This window comes from Gymnoscopelus microlampas, assembly GCF_963454915.1.
Source record: "Gymnoscopelus microlampas genome assembly, chromosome: 24".
Taxonomy (NCBI): Eukaryota; Metazoa; Chordata; class Actinopteri; order Myctophiformes; family Myctophidae; genus Gymnoscopelus; species Gymnoscopelus microlampas.
Genome location: NC_139961.1, coordinates 1,234,005 through 1,256,557, shown reverse-complemented (window position 1 = coordinate 1,256,557; position 22,553 = coordinate 1,234,005). Strand labels below are relative to the sequence as shown.

The 22,553-nt window shown below is 40.4% G+C and overlaps 1 protein-coding gene across 2 annotated transcripts in view; it reads left to right on the top strand.

Annotated features, from left to right (window-relative positions):
• Positions 1–5,693: 5,693 nt before the first annotated feature.
• sh3yl1 (SH3 and SYLF domain containing 1) overlaps positions 5,694–22,553 on the top strand; it is a 60,624-nt gene continuing 43,764 nt past the window's right edge. For both annotated transcript variants that reach the window (XM_084051340.1, XM_084051339.1), the window contains exons 1-4: positions 5,694–5,768; positions 15,745–15,855; positions 17,157–17,270; positions 19,809–19,873. In XM_084051340.1, coding sequence (XP_083907466.1) covers position 5,768; positions 15,745–15,855; positions 17,157–17,270; positions 19,809–19,873 — 291 coding nt within the window. In that variant the 5' untranslated portion in view covers positions 5,694–5,767. The remainder of the gene's footprint in view (positions 5,769–15,744; positions 15,856–17,156; positions 17,271–19,808; positions 19,874–22,553) is intronic.

Here is a 22,553-nt window from a genome sequence, read left to right as displayed (position 1 = left end):
GTTTGTGTCTCATTCCTAAGACAATCATGTGATGACCTGCAGCGGCTCCGGTAGGAGACACAAAGGAGACTCTTTGTGTCTCCTACCGCAGTGGTTCTCAAACTTTTTTCATGTCAGGGACCCCCAAATTGACACTTATTAGCCCGCGGACCCCCATTTCAAAAGATATGCCAGGGACCCCATAAGAGAAGATTTTTTTACGGCTCTAGCAGTGATTCTCAACCATTTTAATTTCAAGGACCCCCAGTTTAACATGCATTAGGGCTACAGACCCCATTTAATGGCATTTCTATCACTTGGACCCTAATTTATATTGTAAAATCTATGTTAATGTAACTCTGAGAGTGTACAAACTATTTGGTTCCATTTGTACACTCTCAGAGTTACAGACCCATAAGGGTCCATTTGGTGCCTAATCTATCATTTAGCTGGGGACCCCCTGGAACTCCCTCAAGGACCCCTGGGGGTCCCCGGACCCCACTTTGAGAACCAATGTCCTACCGGAACCTCTGCCGGTCATCAAATGATTGGCTTTAATAGGAAATCATTTTGGGGGTGAACTATCCCTTTAACTGTACACACATTTCATCTGGTTTTAATGGTTTTAAACACTTGATTTGTCAATGTAAACATAGGGTTCTTCAATTTGCATTTATTTACAAAACATAAACATAAACATTAGAACTCATGGAGACAGAAGGGTGTGTGTGTGTGTGTGTGTGTGTGTGTGTGTGTGTGTGTGTGTGTGTGTGTGTGTGTGTGTGTGTGTGTGTGTGTGTGTGTGTGTGTGTGTGTGTGTGTGTGTGTGTGTGTGTGTGTGTGTGTGTGTGTGTGTGTGTGTGTGTGTGTGAAGTGGTGAATGCATGGAATGCAGTCTGTGAGGGTCTGGAGATCTATCACTGTTCAATGACACCACGCTGTCCTTATAGGGACAAATAGCTCTGTAATTCACTTGTTTTTTATCTCTCTCCCTTTCACTCTCTCTCTCTCTCTCTTTTCTCTCCCTCTGCTACTCTCTCTCTCTCTCTCTCTGTCTCTCTCTCTCTGTCTGTGTGTGTGTGTGTGTGTGTGTGTGTGTGTGTGTGTGTGTGTGTGTGTGTGTGTGTGTGTGTGTGTGTGTGTGTGTGTGTGTGTGTGTCTCTCTCTCTCTCTCTCTCTCTCTCTCTCTCTCTCTCTCTCTCTCTCTCTCTCTCTCTCTCTCTCTCTCTCTCTCTCTCTCTCTCTCTCTCATTCAGTCTATGTATAAATAAATGTATTTTTTTTGTAAAACAAACATAGAAATCCCATCAAATCCTGATGAATGATCCTGTCAGAGAACAGTACACACACACACACACACACACACACACACACACACACACACACACACACACACACACACACACACAGGCGTCACACTCCAGAGGGAAGGGTGCGAGGTCACTGGGAAAATGGCTTTTATGTCGCTCCCATTCTCTCTCTCGCTCCAGTGTGTTGCGTTGTTAAAGTACAGTACAGTAAACATACAGTTTGGATTGAGCAACAGTCACTTATGGATAAGTCATATTTTGACCAGGAGTATCTGTACTTTTACTGGATCTGTCAATGTTTCTATGAATTGAGTACAAAGGACCGCAATGTAAACATCTTGTGTTTTAAATCCTCTTATCAGACTGTTTGTGTTGATCTGAACTTCATGTGCTTTCTTACAAACTGCTAATAAAGTATTCAGTCACTCAATCAAACTCCATCCACACAATGGGACCAGTAGCACCACCTCACACTAAGTTCACACTTAGCCTAGTTAGAGCTTAAAAAACCCATTTAGACCAGGAAAGTATCTGTCATTTCTAGATTTATTTGGCTATTTTTAGAAGAATCGTGAACATTTGTGCAAATCTTTAAATAATATATTTATACATTTATAACTTTTTATTTAACATTTGTAACATATTTTTGTTCCAGGGACCCCCAGAAGCAAAGATTTGATTTGAGTGATAAATAAATATATATATATATATATATATATATATATAAATATATATATATATATATATATATATATATATATATATATATATATATATATATATATATATATATATATATATATATATATATATATATATATATATATATATATATATATATATTCAAAGATTTGCACAAATTTTCACATTTAAAAAAAAACAGCAGATCTACAAGCTCATAGGTGCCGCGCTATGAGCTTGTAGATCTGCTATTTTTGAATAGCCAAAGAAATCTAAAAATGACAGAGATACTTTCCCGGCCCAATTGGTTAAATGGCTTTTTAAAGCCATTTAAGCTATATAACTAGGCTAAGTTTGAACTTAGTGTGAGGTGGTTTAACTGGCCCCTGGTGAGCAGGTTCTTATGATGTTTCTATTTGTGACGTTTTGTCTCACATAGCAAGACAACTATTCCATGATGTCCGGATGCTCTAGAGTCTAGATCTACACCTCCTGAGATCCCAGAGAGGAAGCTGTGTCATCTGTTCGTCGTTTAAAACGTTTCGATCTCCATTTCCGCTGAGCAGCAGCCAGCTACACCACGCTCACATTGTTCTGATTTATACTCGGATACATTTGCGCGACTTTAAAGACCAAACGGAAACGAGGGGGAGGAGTCACGTCCGCTTTAATCGCTTGATCATTTACAGAGCTTCCGTTGCTCCGGACTGAATGACATAAGGTGCATAAGGTGCATCCACACATTAACATGTAGACCAATGGTTTTCAACCAGTGGTCCGGGGACCACCAGTGATCCTTGAGGGAGTAACAGGGGGTCCCCAGCAAAATGAGTTAATAGCGTCACAATCACTATTTTTGAAAAACCTTGAAAAAGTGTGCATTTCTTTGAATATTTATATTTTCTAAAGCGAAAATGAACTGATATCTTTGCTTCTGGGGGTCCCTGGCACAAAACATTTTCAAATGGGGGTCCGCGGCCAAATGTATATCAATTTAGGGGTCCGCGGCATGAAAAAGGTTGAAAACCACTGATGTAGACTGTATGACATAAGGTGCACCCTGCTGGGTTAAACAGCTAAAAATGGGACTGGTCTTCAAAATCGCGAATGCAGATTTGCCCGATATGCCCCCTATACCCGCATATCTGAGTAAATACCTCCAAAAAGTTAAGCGACACCCACAGTCACAAAACCAGAGGGAGCGTTAACAACAATTTGGTACCACCCACCCATAAAACAAACATGGGCAAATTCTCCTTCTACAGCACTGCCACCCAGGATTGGAATAGTCTAACCCCATCCCTCAGAAAATGCAGTTCGCTGCAGGGCTCATTTAAAAGAGCCCTAAAAACTCACCTTTCAGGAGACCAAAAGAGGAGGTACCATTTTCCCGTTAGACAACCAACCCCCCCCCCCCCCTGTTCTTCTACAAATAGCTTCCCCCCCTTTTTTCTATGTTTTTTATTTAGTACATAGTGTTATATTTTTCTGTTTTTTTGTATTGATATTTGAACCGTGGTGCCACTAAATATGTCTATGAATTGAATACCAAGGACCTCATTGGAAACAAGACCGCAAGGACCTGTTAGACAAAGTATTTTAAATGTAACTGTGCTGTTCTATGAATCCATGAATTTATGAATCCTTGAACCCATGAACCCATGAATCCATGAACCCATGAACCCATGAACCCATGAACCCATGAATCCATGAACCCATGAATCCATGAACCTATGAATCCATGAATCCATGAATCCATGAACCCATGAACCCATGAACCCATGAATCCATGAACCCATGAATCCATGAACCCATGAATCCATGAATCCATGAATCCATGAATCCATGAACCCATGAACCCATGAACCCATGAATCTATGAACCCATGAACCCATGAACCCATGAACCCATGAATCCATGAACCTATGAACCTATGAATCCATGAACCTATGAACCCATGAATCCATGAACCTATGAACCCATGAATCCATGAACCTATGAACCCATGAATCCATGAACCTATGAATCTATGAATCCATGAACCTATGAACCCATGAATCCATGAATCCATGAATCCATGAACCTATGAATCTATGAATCCATGAACCCATGAATCTATGAATCTATGAATCTATGAATCCATGAACCTATGAATCCATGAATCCATGAATCCATGAATCCATGAATCTATGAATCTATGAATCCATGAATCTATGAATCCATGAATCCATGAATCCATGAATCTATGAATCCATGAATCCATGAATCTATGAATCCATGAATCTATGAATCTATGAATCCATGAATCTATGAATCCATGAATCTATGAATCTATGAATCCATGAATCTATGAATCTATGAATCCATGAATCTATGAATCCATGAATCCATGAATCCATGAATCTATGAATCCATGAATCTATGAATCTATGAATCTATGAATCTATGAATCCATGAATCTATGAATCCATGAATCTATGAATCCATGAATCCATGAATCTATGAATCCATGAATCTATGAATCTATGAATCCATGAATCTATGAATCTATGAATCCATGAATCTATGAATCTATGAATCCATGAATCTACGAATCCATGAATCTATGAATCCATGAATCCATGAATCCAAAACACATTTATCTTTAATAGTAATAAAAAAGAACAGCAGTGCAGTGGTGGAAAGTAATCAAGTACATTTACTCAAGTACTGTACTTTTTTAGTTTTATTTTTTACTTCTCTGGAGTATTTCCAAGTTTCAGTACTTTTACTTCTACTCCATTACATCTCAGAGGCAAATATTGTACTTTTACTCCACTACAATTATTTGAACACATTAGTTACTATTTACTTTGCAAATATAAATTATTATTATTATAAAACATACATTAACCACTTCAGCCTGATGTTATGCATAGGGTATTTGAAAATAGCAGATCTACAAGCTCACAGATCTACAAGCTCACTTAGTTAGCTTGCTTAGTTACTTTCCACCACTGTCAGATACTCAGATACTCAGATACTCAGATACTCAGATACTCAGATACATGCAGTATCACATTCCTAACCTCTGACAACACGAGCTCACCTGGCCTCATTCCAGCACCCGCGCGCACGCGCACGCACGGGGGCGCGCAGAACAGAAGCAACAGCAGCAGCAACGTCCCGCCCCCTCCCCCCCTCCCCCCCTCCCCCCCTCCTCCCCTCCCCCCTCCCCTACCTGCTGTCAGGGTTGCCAGATTTTGTGAGAGAAATAAGCAACCAGCTGTCTATGAAAACAAGCCCAAAAGAAGCGACTATAGATATATGCCTCATTAAACCTGTAATATGCATGATGGGATATTTGAAAATAGCAGATCTACAAGCTCACAGCGATGTGATGCGTTGTGAGCTTGTCCATCTGCTATTTCCCCCCCGAAAAAAGATTCTTGGGAAAAAGTGAAACATTTTGAATATTTTTGGAAACATCATATTTTGATGAGGGGAGTGTTGCCATGTCCGTTTATATTATATATTATAAGCCTCTTTTGGCATATCGCGACGCGTTGTGAGCTTTATAGATCTGCTATTTTCAAATAGCAGGTTTGAAGTGCTCTATAAGTTGCTTCTTTTGGGCTTGTTTTCATAGACCTGATTGCTTATTTCTATCGCAAAATCTGGCAACCCTGGTGGGGGGGCGGGGTTCACCTGGACCAGGTAAACAGCTGACAGGAAGTCAACTACACACACACACACACACACACACACACAGCAACACACACTCACAACAATAACACACCGCTGCTGTGAAAAGAAACAGTGAGTACAACAATAATATACCCTCATGTTCTGTGTGTGTGTGTGTGTGTGTGTGTGTGTGTGTGTGTGTGTGTGTGTGTGTGTGTGTGTGTGTGTGTGTGTGTGTGTGTGTGTGTGTGTGTCGTTTGTTTAGAGAGAGATCAACACAATGTTTAGTGTTATGTTTCTCTCTCTCTCCACACTCTGCCTCGTTCTAGCTCTCTCTGCCTTTCGTGTGTGTGTGTGTGTGTGTGTGTGTGTGTGTGTGTGTGTGTGTGTGTGTGTGTGTGTGTGTGTGTGTGTGTGTGTGTGTGTGTGTGTGTGTGTGTGTTTGTTTGTGTGTGTGTGTGTGTGGGGAATGTTCTCTCTATAGAAACGGGAAGCTGACCAGTTCAACTAAACATGAAGTAATAGACAGACAGACAGACAGACAGACAGACAGACAGACAGACAGACAGACAGACAGACAGACAGACAGACAGGCAGACAGACAGACAGACAGACAGACAGACAGACAGACAGACAGACATGTGAGAGAGAGAGAGAGAGAGAGACAGACAGACATTAAGAGACAGTGGTTTAACAATGAATACACTGGTTTGAATCTATGAGGTAAAGTTATCAGAAATGATATTCTCTTCCACAAAACATCAATATTAACAATATGCACACACACACACACACACACACACACACACACACACACACACACACACACACACACACACACACACACACACACACACACACACGTAAAGCCACTGAGTTCGCTGCTTAGAAAAGCACTTTATAAATTCCAGATTTAATAATAATAGTAATTGTTATTATTGTGTTCAAAGCTAAGGAACACCATGTTTGGGTCCTGACCTAGTGTTTGGTAAACAGTGGTATCTATAGCAGTGGTTCTCAAACTTTTTCGTGCCAAGGACCCCCAAATTGACACTTATTAGCCCGCGGACCCCCATTTGAAAAGATAAGCCAGGGACCCCAATAAGAGAAGGTTTATACGGCTTTCTAGCAGTGATTTTCAACCATTTTAATGTCAAGGACCCCCCCAGTTTGACATGTATTAGGCTACGGACCCCCATTTAATGGCATTTATACCTCTGGGACCCGAATTTATATTATAAAATCAATGTACTGTACAAATGGAACCAAATTTGTACACTCTCAGAGTTACAGACCCATAAGGGTCCATTTGGTTCCTATCCATCATTTAGCTGGGGACCCCCTGGAACTCCCTCAAGGACCCCTGGGGGTCCCCGGACCCCACTTTGAGAACCAACGATCTATAGCGTTTAAAGGTCTAATTTGGGGGTCATTGTAAAGTGTTTCACCAGTTAAGTTGCTTGATTCAGTATTTTGATATTCATTTTATCAGACACGCCCCCTTCCTACATTGTAACTTTAATCTCCATTTTAACCACGTTAGACTCATTGAAAACACCTGTCTGTGGTTCTGGAGACTGATGTGTGAGGTTGCCATGTTTGTTTTTCCAATTACTTGTTATTTAAAGGAGCACTTCACCCAAAAAATGACGTCCGTCCGTCCGCGTGTCCTGTCCGTGTGTGAGCAGCTAATCTCCGGCACCGTTAGCCTGGTTGCTGTGAAACTGTGCACACACACACCCTGAATGCCAATTCAGAACCTCTGTCCCAAATCTTTCACATGGGTCTGTTATAGCGCCACCAGGAGGCCGATTTGTGCAAAACCCATTTTTTGATATTACTCCTACAGATTTCATCCAAACGTCATGCAAATCGGTACACAGTATCTCTATAGTCATGTGATCAACACGGATCTGTCCGATTTCCCATATTCCATCACCATTGGCTAAGGTTGGCTTCCAAAGTTTGCAGGATTGGTCCGTTTTGAACAAAATGCCTCAAATCATGAACGCAGCTTGCGATTTCCGTTAAATTTCACACACACATTCCCACTAGGCCGAGGAAGAAATGCTACCCTTTTTCACATTGGCCTGTTATAGCGCCACCAGCAGGTCTGATTTAGCAAAACACATTTTTGGAACAAAATGCCTCAAATCATGATTGCCGTGAAAGACCTAGGAATAAATGGCACACTTTTCACATTGGCTTATTATAGCGCCACCAGGAGGCCATAATAATGTACCTGACCTGGTGGAGACCTGTGCTCTGTGAGCACCTTTTTCTAGTTTTCTATCAATTATCGTCAAATTCCAGAGTCAATAATTTGATCATTTGTCAATAGGAGACTCGGTATAGGAGACCTCCTACCTGACACTCCCCCAGTCATCAAATGATTGGCTCAGGAATGCAACAAAAACATACAAATCTCCATGAATTGAAGGCTTCATGGAGTGTGTGATTGATAGAAAATAATAATGTTTTGTGAAATACTCCTTTAAACCATTTAGACCGGGAACGCATCTGTGTAATTTTAAGATTTCTGTGGCTATTCAAAAATAACAGATATACAAGCTCAGAGCGCGGCACCGAGTGCCGCGCTATAGAGCTTGCAGATCTTGCAGAAGAAACATTTGCAAACATTTTTACTCAAGTCTGTGCTTCTGGGGATTCTACAAATGTCTTCTAAATCATAACCGTTTTTTTTTTTAAAAACTTGCTATAATCAGAGATTATCAAACTTTTTCTTGTCAAGGACCCCCAAAATGATATGTATTTGGCCATGAACCCCCAGAAGCAAAGATTTGAGTTAAAAAAACGGTCGCTTTAAAAAATATATTCAAAGATTTGCTACAATTTTCACTACATTTCAAAAATAGCAGATCTACAAGCTCATGGCGCGGCACTTCCATGAGCTTGTAGATCTGCTATTTTTGAATAGCCAAAGAAATCTAAAAATGACACAGATGCGTTCCCGGTCTTAATGGGTTACATTAGAAATGTCCTTTTCAGATAGACACATTGATAGATAGACACTAGACTGAACCAGGCCAGGCCGGTACGGGTCAGTTCATGTGGATTTTACATTTACCTGTCTTTCAAATTCATGAGGAAATGTCTGAGAAAATATTGGTCAAAGGATGTGTAATCTGTGGTAATTAATTCAGATTCAGGTTAATGCAACCTTTTATTCATTAACCCATTGAGACCTGAAGCCGAGTCTCCTAAATCTCAACAGTATTCTGAAAAACCTATGTTTCTATATCAGTGGTGCTCAATCTTTTTCATGTCAAGGACCCCCAAAATGATATGTATTTGGCCGCGGATCCCCATCAAAATATGTTGTTCCAGGGACCCCCCAGGAGCAAAGATTTGAGTTAAAAATATATATATTCAAAGATTTGCACATATTTTCACGATTTTTGAAAGTGTATTCGCTTTTTAGCTCAAATCTAAAAATGACACAGTTCCAGGTCTTAATGGGTTAAGATGACTCCAGTTCCGGATTGCTTTTTTAATTTACTTAACACTCTTGTCCACACACACACACACACACACACACACACACACACACACACACACACACACACACACACACACACACACACACACACACACACACACACACACACACACACACACACACACACACAGTTGTGACGTTGTGTGGCCAGTGATTCAGTGTTTAAGCTGTTAGTGAGTTAATTGAAGGTAATAATGGATGTCATCATTAGATGAATGATTCTCTCAGTGACTCATTGATTCACTCTTTAAGTGATTCACTCCATGGTGTTTGTTATGCAGTGCTGTAAAAAGTAACTAAGTACATGTACTCAAGCACTGTACCTAAGTACAATTTTGAGGTATTTTTTAACTTTCTTAAGTATTTATACAATTTTCAAGATGTAAGCACAAGTGAGAACCCTTGCTGAGCATTGCTGCCTGAGCCCTAGTTCTAGGCCTATGGATGAGAGCTGGTGGACATTTGTACCATAGTTAACCCTTGAAGCCCTGAAGAAGCATCTGTGTCACTTTTTTTTTAAAAAGCATTTTTTTTACTCTTTGGCTATTCAAAAAATAGCAGATATACAAGCTCATAGCGCGGCACCGAGTGCCGTGCTATGAGCTTGTAGATCTGCTATTTTAGAAATATCGTTATTTTTTTGCAAATCTTGAGATTTGAGTTTCAAAAGTGAACATTTGTAACTCAAATCTTTGCTTCTGGGGGATTTAACAGTTTTTTGAAAAAACTTAATATCAGTGGTTCCTTTTTTTCCATGTCAAGGACCCCCAAAATGACATGTATTTAGCCACGGACCCCCATCTAAAAATATATGTTTCAGGGACCCCCGGAAGCAAAGATTCGAGTTAAAATTTTTCGCTTTAAAACAATATATATATTAAAAGATTTGGACACATTTTCACGATTTTTCAAAAATAGCAGATCTACAAGCTCATAGCGCGGCACTAAAATAATGCTTTTTAGCTCAAATTAAAAAGTAACACAGATGGTTTTTCATGTCCACAGGTAGGAAGTCACCCCCCCCCCCCCCCCCCCCCCCCCCTACCTAGCCCCATTTAGAACCCCTCCCTCCACTATGTAGCTCAGAGATGAGGTCCTACGTGGCCCGGTGCCGTTTGAGCAGGACATTGTCGCACATTTTCCACTCTACTTTAATAGTTACTTTACATCAGTGGTTCTCAAACTTTTTCATGTCAAGGACCCCCAAATTGACACTTATTGGCCCGCGGACCCCCATTTGAAAAGATAAGCCAGGACCCCCATAAGAGAAGATTTATACGGCTTTCTAGCAGTGATTCTCAACCATTTTAATGTCAAGGACCCCCAGTTTGACATGTATTAGGCTACGGACCCCCATTTAATGGCATTTATACCTCTGGGACCTGAATTTATATTATAAAATCAGGGTTAAATGTAACTCTGAGAGTGTACAAATGGAACCAAATGGACCCGTTAGGGTCCATTTGGTTCCATTTGTACACTCAGAGTTACAGAACCATAAGGGTCCATTTGGTTCCTATCCATCATTTAGCTGGGGACCCCCCGGAACCCCCTCAAGTACCCCTGGGGGTCCCCGTACCCCACTTTGAGAACCAATGCTTTACACTTCTGCCTTCATCAGGTGATGAAGGTTGTATGGTCGATAAACGTTGTGTACCTGTGAGTGATACATGAAAGGTTTTTCTAAGCCGCATACAGCTGTGTGCCCACGTCTTCTGTAGGTTTATGTTCATGATTATCACTGTTTGCTTTGTTCATTGTGTCTTTCTCTCTCCTCTCTGTTCTCTTTATTTCCTCTTCTTTCTTCTCACTGACATGAGAGACACATACGTTTACATGGTGACATGAGACACATACGTTTACATGGTGACATGAGACACATACGTTTACATGGTGAGTCAACTTTCCGGGGCCACGTACAGCTGTGTGTCCACGACCACATCTTTTCTCTTTACTAGTTTAATGTACATTATCATCTTCTTTATTGTCTCCGCCAGGCGAGAGAGTATGTTTTACCCCCTATCTAGTCTAGTCTCGTGTGGCCAGACTGTTTCCATACAGTCTGGAACTCTGAAGCTCTGATCATGATTAGAATATAAACAGGATGTGGAGCCTCCTCCTCACTTCCGTTTCGTCTTTACAGTCGCGCAAATGTATCCTAATATAAATACAAATCATCTAAGTATATTCATCTTGCTGCTTAGCAGAAATGGGAATAAAATAATAAAATGTAGAGATATTTTAAAATATATTTTCGTGAACGGAAGTGCCAGTTTCCTCAAGCGTATTTGGGGAGTTGTAGTTCCAGACTCTATATAGCATTGGTTCTCAAAGTGGGGTCCGGGGACCCCCAGGGGTACTTGAGGGAGTTCCAGGGGGTCCCCAGCTAAATGATAGATTAGGCACCAAATGGAGCCTTAAGGGTCTGTAACTCTGAGAGTGTACAAATGGAACCAAATGGACCCTAACGGGTCCATTTGGTTCCATTTGTACACTCTCAGAGTTACATTGACATAGATTTTACAATATAAATTGCGGTCCAATTGATAGAAATGCCATTAAATGGGGGTCTGTAGCCCTAATGCATGTCAAACTGGGGGTCCTTGAAATTAAAATGGTTGAGAATCACTGCTAGAGCCGTAAAAATCTTCTCTTATGGGGGTTCCTGGCATATCTTTTCAAATGGGGGTCCGAAGGCTAATAAGTGTCAGTTTGGGGGTCCTTGACATGAAAAAGTTTGAGAACCACTGCTATATAGCATTCAGAGATTGTGGAATAGTTGTCGGGCTACGCGAGACTACCCCCTGTCTGTCCGTCCGTCCGTGTGTCTGTCCGTGTGTCCGTCCGTCCGTGTGTCCTGTCCGTGTGCGACCAGCTAATCTCCGGCACCGTTGGCCCGGTCGTTGCGAAACTGTGCACACACACACCCTGGATGCCAATTCAGAACCTCTGCCCCATTTTTTTTTACATGGGTCTGTTATAGCGCCACCGGGAGGCCGATTTGTGCAAAACCCTTTTTTTTTACATTACTCCTACAGATTTTATCCAAACGTCATGCAAATCGGTACACAGTATCTCTATAGTCATGTGATCTAGAGATGCCGCGATCCGATTTACTGATCGGATATCGGCTCGATATCAATGAAAAAATGTGGATCGGATCGGATCGGATTTCAGCAAAATGACCGATAAAACGCTGCGATTAAAGCACTCCATTCCAGTAATCCGCTCCAGCACTTTGATCCTTCCCACTCCCAGCACGTTGGCTTCAGGCAGTGTTGCCATGTCGGCTTAGTATAAGCAACTTTGGGCTTCTTTTTCTGTAAAGTTGCTTGTAAAAATCGGTAGTTGCGGTTTTTGGGGCTTATTTCTATTGTGTACTTGCTTATTTTGTCTTGCTTCCAATTTTTTTAAATTATTATTTAAACCAGTGGTTCTCAAATATGTTTATAAATGTTTTGTGCCCAGGGGAGCATTTGTGTTGTTAGAATGTTTCAAAAAAATATTTCAAACTTTCCAAATTTTATTGCAAGAGTTTTTGAAAATAGCCATGCATAATAGCAAATAGGTTTACAGTGCTCATGTGCCGTGGGCCCGTGGCCTAGTTGCTTCTTTTGGGCTTGTTTTCCTAGACCTGGTCGCTTATTTCTCTCACAAAATGGCAACACTGGCTCCAGCATGTAGCGGCCATGTGATCGCACCAGTGTTTGTTATTAGCACGGCTGGAGACTCTGAGTCTCCGACACAAAGCAGAGCTACAGTACGAGCAGAAAGCAGCGATGTCAGCCGTATGGGAGTATTTCGTGTTAAAAGGACCCAACAGCCCAGTGCAAGTCGTGTCTAAAAGACGTCCCACGCGGTGGCAACGTCAATACACGGTACAACACGACCAACGTTATTAATCATCTTATAAAACACCATAAAGCTACAGAAAAGAAAAAGCGACCACACGCTGGCCCCCAACAACCAACGTTGGAAGATACATTTGAAAAGAGCAAGAAGGCAAAAGAAATAACATTGCCCAGTTTATAGTGCTGGATGACCAGCCACTGTAGGTGGTAAATGATGTCGGATTTCAACGCTTCAACGTCTGACTGCGCACTCGCACTGGGTGGACCCCATCACCAGGTTCGCTTTAGCCTAAACAGCAGCATTAAATAAAATACAAAATAAATGAAAAGATCCTGTGTAAGTGTAACAGAAACTTGGCTTCCGTTTGACATGGTCATTTCAGGTAAAAAATAAGTCGCATATATAAAAATAAATAAAACATGTTTTTCTCATAACCTACTGTTGTGGAACTTTTGCACTATTAATAATAGGTTTTGTTATTTGTTTACCCTATTGTTTTAGTAGACCAATGGTAGCATTGCTTTTGGGCAGAATTGGAGCCCTGGACAATATTACAGTTGGACAATATTGTGTGTGTATTGTTATTGTATTGTAGGGATTTTATTTATTTTTTACCTGAAATGACCATGTCAAACGGATGCCAAGTTTGTGTTACACAGGATCTTTTATTTTATTTTGTGTTTTATTTAATGCTGCTGTTTAGGTTAAAGCAAACCCATTGGCACTGGTTAATAATAAATGGGGCAGTTTTTCTAAACTACTGTTGTGGAACTTGTTGACTATTATTCTGTGGAGGTTATGTTCTCTGTTTGAGTAATATCACTTGATCAATTATTTTTTAACATTTAGTAAAATAAATATTAATATTAATTGCCGTGCCATATCGGATCGGAATTGATCGGAATCGGATCGGTTTTATGCTGCCTGATCGGAATCGGATCGGATCTCAAAAATCATGATCGCAGCACCTCTAATGTGATCAACACGGATTTGTCCAATTTCCCATATTCCATCCTGATTGGCTAAGGTTGGCTTCCAAAGTTTGCAGGATTGGTCCGTTTTGAACAAAATGCCTCAAACCATGAACACAGCTTGCGATTTCCGTTAAATTTCACAAACACATTCCCACTAGGCCGAGGAAGAAATGCCACCCTTTTCACATTGGCCTGTTATAGCGCCACCAGCAGGTCTAATTTAGCAAAACACATTTTTGGAACAAAATGCCTCAAATAATGAATGCGGTGTCTGATTGCCGTGAAAGACCTAAGAATAAATGGCACCCTTTTCACATTGGCCTATTATAGTGCCACCAGGAGGCCACAATAACCTATCTGACCTGGTGGAGACCTGTGCTCCAAGGAGCACTTTCTCTAGTTTCATCTCTCTTTCTGCTTTCTGTTCTTTGGTACGAGACACATACCCTATGTTTACATTGACCAAAGCAAGAGTGAGAGAATTAAAACTTTTGTTCCCTAGCTCTCACCACCCTCTTTCTCCCTGTCTCCTGTCCTCTGTCCTCTGTCTCCTGTCCTCTGTCTCCTGTCTCCTGTCTCCTGTCCTCTGTCCTCTGTCCTCTCATCCGTCTCCCCCTTCCTCTCTCCATGTCTCTCTCTCTCTCTCCTTCCCTCTCCTGCCCCCCATCTCTGCTCTTCTTTCAGTTCTCTTCTGTTGTGACTTCACTTTCTTCTCCTCTAATTTCTCCTCCTCGTTTACTTTTCTCCTCTTGTTTTGTAGGCCTCCTCTCTCCTCCCTCTCCTCTCCTCTCTCCTCTCCTCTCCTCTCCCACAGTGACTCAGTGATAGCTCATTATCTACATGTTAATTAGTCTGGCTAATTGCTCAGGCTGGCCGCTGCCCAGGCCTATGATTGGACAATTAACCAATTAAAAAACCTTAATTGTTTTGGCAGACGAGAGGCGTCATGATGACATGACAGCGTGTGTGTGTGTGTGTGTGTGTGTGTGTGTGTGTGTGTGTGTGTGTGTGTGTGTGTGTGTGTGTGTGTGTGTGTGTGTGTGTGTGAATGAAAAGGGGGGGAAGTCAAAGTAATTGATAAATTACGGTCTCTTCACACATTGGACGATATCAGTCGTCAGAAGCAGTGAGGTGTTTTTTCAGTGAATCTAACGAGGTTAAAGGTGAATGGTTTTATGTCCCATAAGGCCTGAATGAATGATGCCCATCACGTCCTGTTGTCACTCATTCAATTCATTTCAGTGATCCATATCAGTATAATAAATAACAGGGGAACACAACCTGACAGAGATCAGAAAGACTCATAGTAGTCTGTCTACTGACCCTACACACTAGTGCTTCTAAAACCTTTTCATGTCAAGGACCCCCAACATGATATGTATTTGGCCGTGGACCCCCAACATGAAATGTATTTGGCTGTGGACCCCCATCTCAGAAATATGTTTGGCTAAAGTTCTCCTCAGAAAAGGGATGCGTGGGTTCAAGTGATTAATGTAAAAAAAAACATATCACACCATGATTTGGCGGACCCCTTGTAGTAACTCTGAGGACCTCCTAGGGTTCCCGGACCCCCTGTTAAAGACCCCTGCTCTAGAACACGAGGAAAAATATCAACTGTAATGCTATAACTAACTCTGTGTGTGTGTGTGTGTGTGTGTGTGTGTGTGTGTGTGTGTGTGTGTGTGTGTGTGTGTGTGTGTGTGTGTGTGTGTGTGTGTGTGTGTGTGTGTGTGTGTGTGTGTGTGTGTGTGTGTGTCCACAGTGAATAATCCCATCCCGTCCAACCTGAAGTCTGAGGTGAAGAAAGCAGCCAAGATCCTCCGAGAATTCACCGAGATATCCAACCGTACCGGCCCAGATAAACTCATACCAGGTGTGTGACTGTGTGTGTGTGTGTGTGTACACACGTAGGCCTGTCACAATTATTACATAAATGCCTGATTCGCTCTTAGTTGACATAGTCACCATCATGTTGTCATAATCGTTTCCATGTTGAAAAAATACATTTTCCAGAAATAGCAGATCTACAAGCTTACAACACGTCACTTCGTAGTGAGCTTGTAGATCAGCTATTTCCGCTATTTCTACATTTTCTTTTTTTTTAAAGTATTACATTATTAAAGGTAGGGTAAGTGATTTTCTTTGGTTAAAATAAGTGTTAAATAGCTCTATATTGTACTCATTGCTATAGAGTGTTTGTTCAGTAAAAGGAGTCTCCTTGTCTCTCCAGCTCTTTATTAAACAGAAAAAAGCATTTTCGTTTCAGTTTCATCTCAAATTTTATCCAATCAGGACAGAGAACTCAATCAGGATATAGATTAAACAAGTGAAATGTGAAGTGATGACACTAAGAAATGAGCAGAGCAAAATTGGAACTGGAGCACTGTAAAAATGAAGCTTAAAAATGGGTACTTTCTCCTGATTGGCTGAGATTTTGACACCTACCGGAAAATGTATGTTCTGTTTATTAAAGAGCTGGAGAGACAGGGAGACTCCTGTTACTGAACAAACACTCTATAGCAATGATTACTATCACAATATAGTGCTTTTAACAAAATACTTTTTGTTTTAACCAAAACATATCACTTACCCTACCTTTAAATGCTTTGTGCTGTATATTTAGGTTATCTGACGTGTCTGCCTTGTAGAATTATGATGTGATTATGAAGCCTAAAAAAACACACTGACATTATTTTAGTGACAATTAATCGTCAACATAAATGTGTAATGGTGACAGGCCTATGTGTTTTACTACACTTCTGAGGACCAAACGTTCCCTAGTGACAAGTGTAGTAGATTTTGATAAATCTACTACATTGTGAGGAGCATTTAGCTGCATGCTGCCCACAAGAGAAATGTAATGGTTGGTTTTATGGCCAAAAGTACATGTATATATGTTTTAGTTTAGGTCCTTACACTACGTGGTGAATTAAATAAACTATATGGAAACGTGCCGTGAATATTTAACATCAAAACTACTCATTTGTTGATGACTCAATCGTACATGTTGATGCTTTAATGAATTAACGCTGTGTGTGTGTGTGTGTGTGTGTGTGTGTGTGTGTGTGTGTGTGTGTGTGTGTGTGTGTGTGTGTGTGTGTGTGTGTGTGTGTGTGTGTGTGTGTGTGTGTGTGTGTGTGTGTGTGTGTGTGTGTGTGTGTGTGTGTGTCACAGCTCATGTGATAGCCAAGGCTCAGGGTCTGGCTGTCATCTCTGTCATCAAGGCCGGCTTCATGATGACAGTGAGGGGGGGCAGCGGCATCGTGTTCGCCCGCCTGTCTGACGGACGTAAGAACTGTCTGTCTGTTACTCTGTCTGTCTGTCTGTTACTCTGTCTGTCTGTCTGTTACTCTGTCTGTCTGTCTGTTACTCTGTCTGTCTGTCTGTTACTCTGCCTGTCTGTCTGTTACTCTGTCTGTCTGTCTGTTACTCTGTCTGTCTGTCTGTTACTCTGTCTGTCTGTCTGACAGACATAAGGTCTGTCTGTTTGTCTGTCTGTCTGACATAAGAACTAACTGTCTGTCTGACGGACGGACGGACGGACGGACGGAAGAACTGTCTGTCTGTCTCTGTTCTTCTATCTGTCTGTCTGTCTGTATATATATGTATCTCTATAGATGTTAAGTATGTGGTTTGTTTGCTTGTTTACAGATGTTAAAAGACCACTTCACACATAAAGGTGGAGAGTATTCTATGTGATAGATATGTATTGTTCTGTTTGTTGTGGACCGCAGAAAGAGAAGCTGCTTCTTTGGTGGCAGGGTTCTCAAGGAGGAAAACATCCAATTAAAAAGAGAAAAGAGGGAGACCACTGTAGGATGCAAAAAAAAACTGTTTCAGGGCCCTACTGTATGTCCACCAAGATGTTTCTTTTCCTGAGTGCAGCGCATGTTTTTAATTGTTTATAACGGGAGCGCCGCGCTTTTGATAACTCCAGCAGCTTGGCGTTGCGCCGGGCCTTTACCTTGTGCTCGCAAGATGCTTCCCCCTGCCTGCCCAAAGCTCTGATATTTACAACCCGGGCGTCTGTCAGGGCTTTGAGGCGAGTGCGAACCTGGAACGCATCTGTGTCACTGTGTCACTTCTTTGGCTGCCGCGCTATGAGCTTGTAGATCTGCTGTTTTTTTAAAAGATCTAAATCTAAAGATTTTTTAGATCTCTTTTACTTAAGAAAATGCCACTTAAATACTAAACGAATAGATCTCTTTTACTTAAAAAATCTAATACTAGATCTGAAAAAAAAAAAAAAAAAAAAACTAATCTAATCAGATCTGTTAGATCTAACAGATCTAACAGATCTGATCAGATCTGTTAGATCTGATCAGATCTGTTTAGGAAAAAAAAACAGAAAAAAAAAAAAAAACATCTGACAGATGCTTTTAAAAAAAAGCATCAGACAGATGCTTTTTTTAAAAGCATCAGACAGATCTAAACAGATGCTAAAGATCTGATGCTTTAGCAACAGATCTAAACAGATCCTAAAGCATCAGACAGATGCTTTTTTTAAAAGCATCAGAGAGATGCTTTTTAAAAACATCAGACAGATGCTTTTTTTTATTTTTTTATTTATCTAATCAGATCTGTTAGATCTGATCAGATCTGTTTAGATCTGATCTCTTTTACTTAAAAAATGCCACTTAAAAAGTGGCATTTTTTAGATTACATTGTGCTCGCAAGATGCTTTCCCCTGCCTGCCCAAAGCTCTGATATTTCCAACCCGGGCGTCTGTCAGGGCTTTGAGGCGAGTGCGAACCTGGAACGCATCTGTGTCACTGTGTCACTTCTTTGGCTGCCGCGCTATGAGCTTGTAGATCTGCTATTTTTGAAAAATCTTGAAAGAAAAAATGCAAGACTTTAGAACCTCTTTTATATCTTTTAACATCCACTTTAGAACCTCTTTTATATCGGCTAAAGAACATACGCTTGACCTATGTTGGCTTACAGACTTCTCAAGGAGCACTTTTTCAACCTTACCTGCTCATTATAATATTATTATATCGTATCTTCATATCTTGGTCCTCACTAATGCTCATTATAATATGACATCATGTCTGTCTATAGAGGAGGGGCTGTGGACACTTCAGAAACCTGTCTACCAGTGACATCATCATCGATGGGGATTCCAAGCCAATAGAAACGACAGCCTTTCTGTTCCTGGACAGTTAGCGTGCTGACATAGAGGCCATAGAGGCTATTGTTGGTGTGAGACACGGTCCTACGGTGAAGCATAACTCAGGCTCAAAGCGGGTTTGGTCTGAATCTAGACTTAAAACCAGTGTTTATTTCGACGACTAAAACTATGACTATAAAACTAAAATGTTTGTCAACTACCTTTTTACACTGATGAAAACTAAATAAAAACTAAGCTATGATGACCTTAAAACTATGACTAAGTAGTATATAGTTGGTTAACAAATAAAAACTAACATGTTAGTGAGGGATCTAGTGGAGAAGAGATCCAGTAGAACTAAAAGACATTTTATGTTTGGTTGTGCTCGGTTGTTGCGCTCTGAAAATAGCAGATCTACAACGCGTCGCTTTGCGACGCGTTGTGAGCTTGTAGATCTGCTATTTTCAGCATGAAACCAAGTGTAAAAACAACCATTACGACGCCATCAATGCACCACCAAAATACATTTCTTTAGACTAAAATATGACTAAAACTAAATGACATTTTATTCAAAAGACTATGACTAAAACTAAATCTAAATTTGCTGTCAAAATCAACACTGCACTATAGACAACTTTTACCTTTTGACATTAAGTGTGTATGTCTCTCTCTCTCTCTCTCTCTCTCTCTCTCTTGCTCTCGCTCTCTCTCTCTAGGCTGGTCAGCGCCCTCTGCCATTGGTATAGCTGGTCTGGGAGGAGGATTTGAGATTGGTGTAGAGGTATGAACACACACACACACACACACACACACACACACACACACACACACACACACACACACACACACACACACGCGCACACACACAATGCACTATATTTGAAAATAATGAATGTGAAAGTGCTACAGAGTTGACTTTATTGTCACATCTCTCAGATGTACAGGTGTATACAGTACATGTCGTACATTAAACAGTACATTTTGATAGCTTTTTTGTTGTTGTTTTTTTTTTGAGATCTGACGTTCATAGTGACAGAACACTATGCAACGTGATTGTCTTGATGTATTGAATGCGCTAGACGAGATTTCAATCTCCAGATGTCAATCTGGTCTATCGAGACTTCTGTTTTTAGCTCTGCTGGACCCACGATGGAGTTATGATTTTTTTTCTACTGTACCATTCATCCCTAGGATAGCATAACATCGTAGAAAAGGTAAGAAAACCGTGGTTCAAAATTCCAATGTTCCTAATGATCACAATGAGTTGTCACAAGTTTTCGATCGTGCCATGTTCAGGATGCACAAAACGCTGTTGTTAGGCATGCATGGCAATGGTTCATATCAGGGGTGATGCAACTTTGATGACGTAGGGCCTTGGTTCTCAAAATGGGGTCCGGGGACCCCCAGGGGTCCTTGGTGGGGTTCCAGGGGGTCCCCAGCAAAATGTGATAATATAGCATCACAAAAAAAATACCTTTTATACTTTAGCTATTCAAAAATAGCAGATCTACAAGCTCATAGCGTGGCACCGAGTGCCGCGCTATGAGCTTGTATATCTGCTATTTTTTAAATTTGGGCACATTTATATATATATATATATATATATTTTAAGCGAACATTCGAAACTCAAATCTTTGGAACAAAATATTTTGAAATGGTCCACGGCCAAATACATTTCGATTTGGGGGTCCTTGACATGAAAAAGTTTGAGAACCACTGATGTAGAGGACCACTATATTTACACACTCACTCCAGAGGAACACATTACATATACTGTCTGTTTAATGATGTAGAGGACCACTATATTAACACACTCACTACAGAGACACATTACATATACTGTCTGTTTAATGATGTAGAGGACCTCTATATTAACACACTCACTACAGAGACACATTACATATACTGTCTGTTTAATGATGTAGAGGACCACTATATTTACACACTCACTACAGAGACACATTACATATACTGTCTGTTTAATGATGTAGAGGACCTCTATATTAACACACTCGCGACAGAGACACATTACATATACTGTCTGTTTAATGATGTAGAGGACCACTATATTAACACACTCACTACAGAGACACATTACATATACTGTCTGTTTAATGATGTAGAGGACCTCTATATTAACACACTCACTACAGAGACACATTAAATATACTGTCTGTTTAATGATGTAAAGGACCTCTATATTAACACACTCACTACAGAGACACATTACATATACTGTCTGTTTAATGATGTAGAGGACCTCTATATTAACACACTCACTACAGAGACACATTACATATACTGTCTGTTTAATGATGTAGAGGACCTCTATATTAACACACTCACTACAGAGACACATTACATATACTGTCTGTTTAATGATGTAGAAGACCTCTATATTAACACACTCACTACAGAGACACATTACATATACTGTCTGTTTAATGATGTAGAGGACCTCTATATTAACACACTCACTACAGAGACACATTACATATAGTGTCTGTTTAATGATGTAGAGGACCTCTATATTAACACACTCACTACAGAGGAACACATTACATATACTGTCTGTTTAATGATGTAGAGGACCTCTATATTAACACACTCACTACAGAGACACATTACATATACTGTCTGTTTAATGATGTAGAGGACCTCTATATTAACACACTCACTACAGAGACACATTACATATACTGTCTGTTTAATGATGTAGAGGACCTCTATATTAACACACTCACTATAGAGACACATTACATATACTGTCTGTTTAATGATGTAGAGGACCTCTATATTAACACACTCACTACAGAGACACATTACATATACTGTCTGTTTAATGATGTAGAGGACCACTATATTAACACACTCACTACAGAGACACATTACATATACTGTCTGTTTAATGATGTAGAGGACCTCTATATTAACACACTCACTACAGAGACACATTACATATACTGTCTGTTTAATGATGTAGAGGATATTAACACACTCACTACAGAGACACATTACATATACTGTCTGTTTAATGATGTAGAGGACCTCTATATTAACACACTCACTACAGAGACACATTACATATACTGTCTGTTTAATGATGTAGAGGACCTCTATATTAACACACTCACTACAGAGGAACACATTACATATACTGTCTGTTTAATGATGTAGAGGACCACTATATTTACACACTCACTACAGAGACACATTACATATACTGTCTGTTTAATGATGTAGAGGACCACTATATTAACACACTCACTACAGAGGAACACATTACATATACTGTCTGTTTAATGATGTAGAGGACCTCTATATTAACACACTCACTACAGAGACACATTACATATACTGTCTGTTTAATGATGTAGAGGACCACTATATTAACACACTCACTACAGAGACACATTACATATACTCTCTGTTTAATGATGTAGAGGACCACTATATTAACA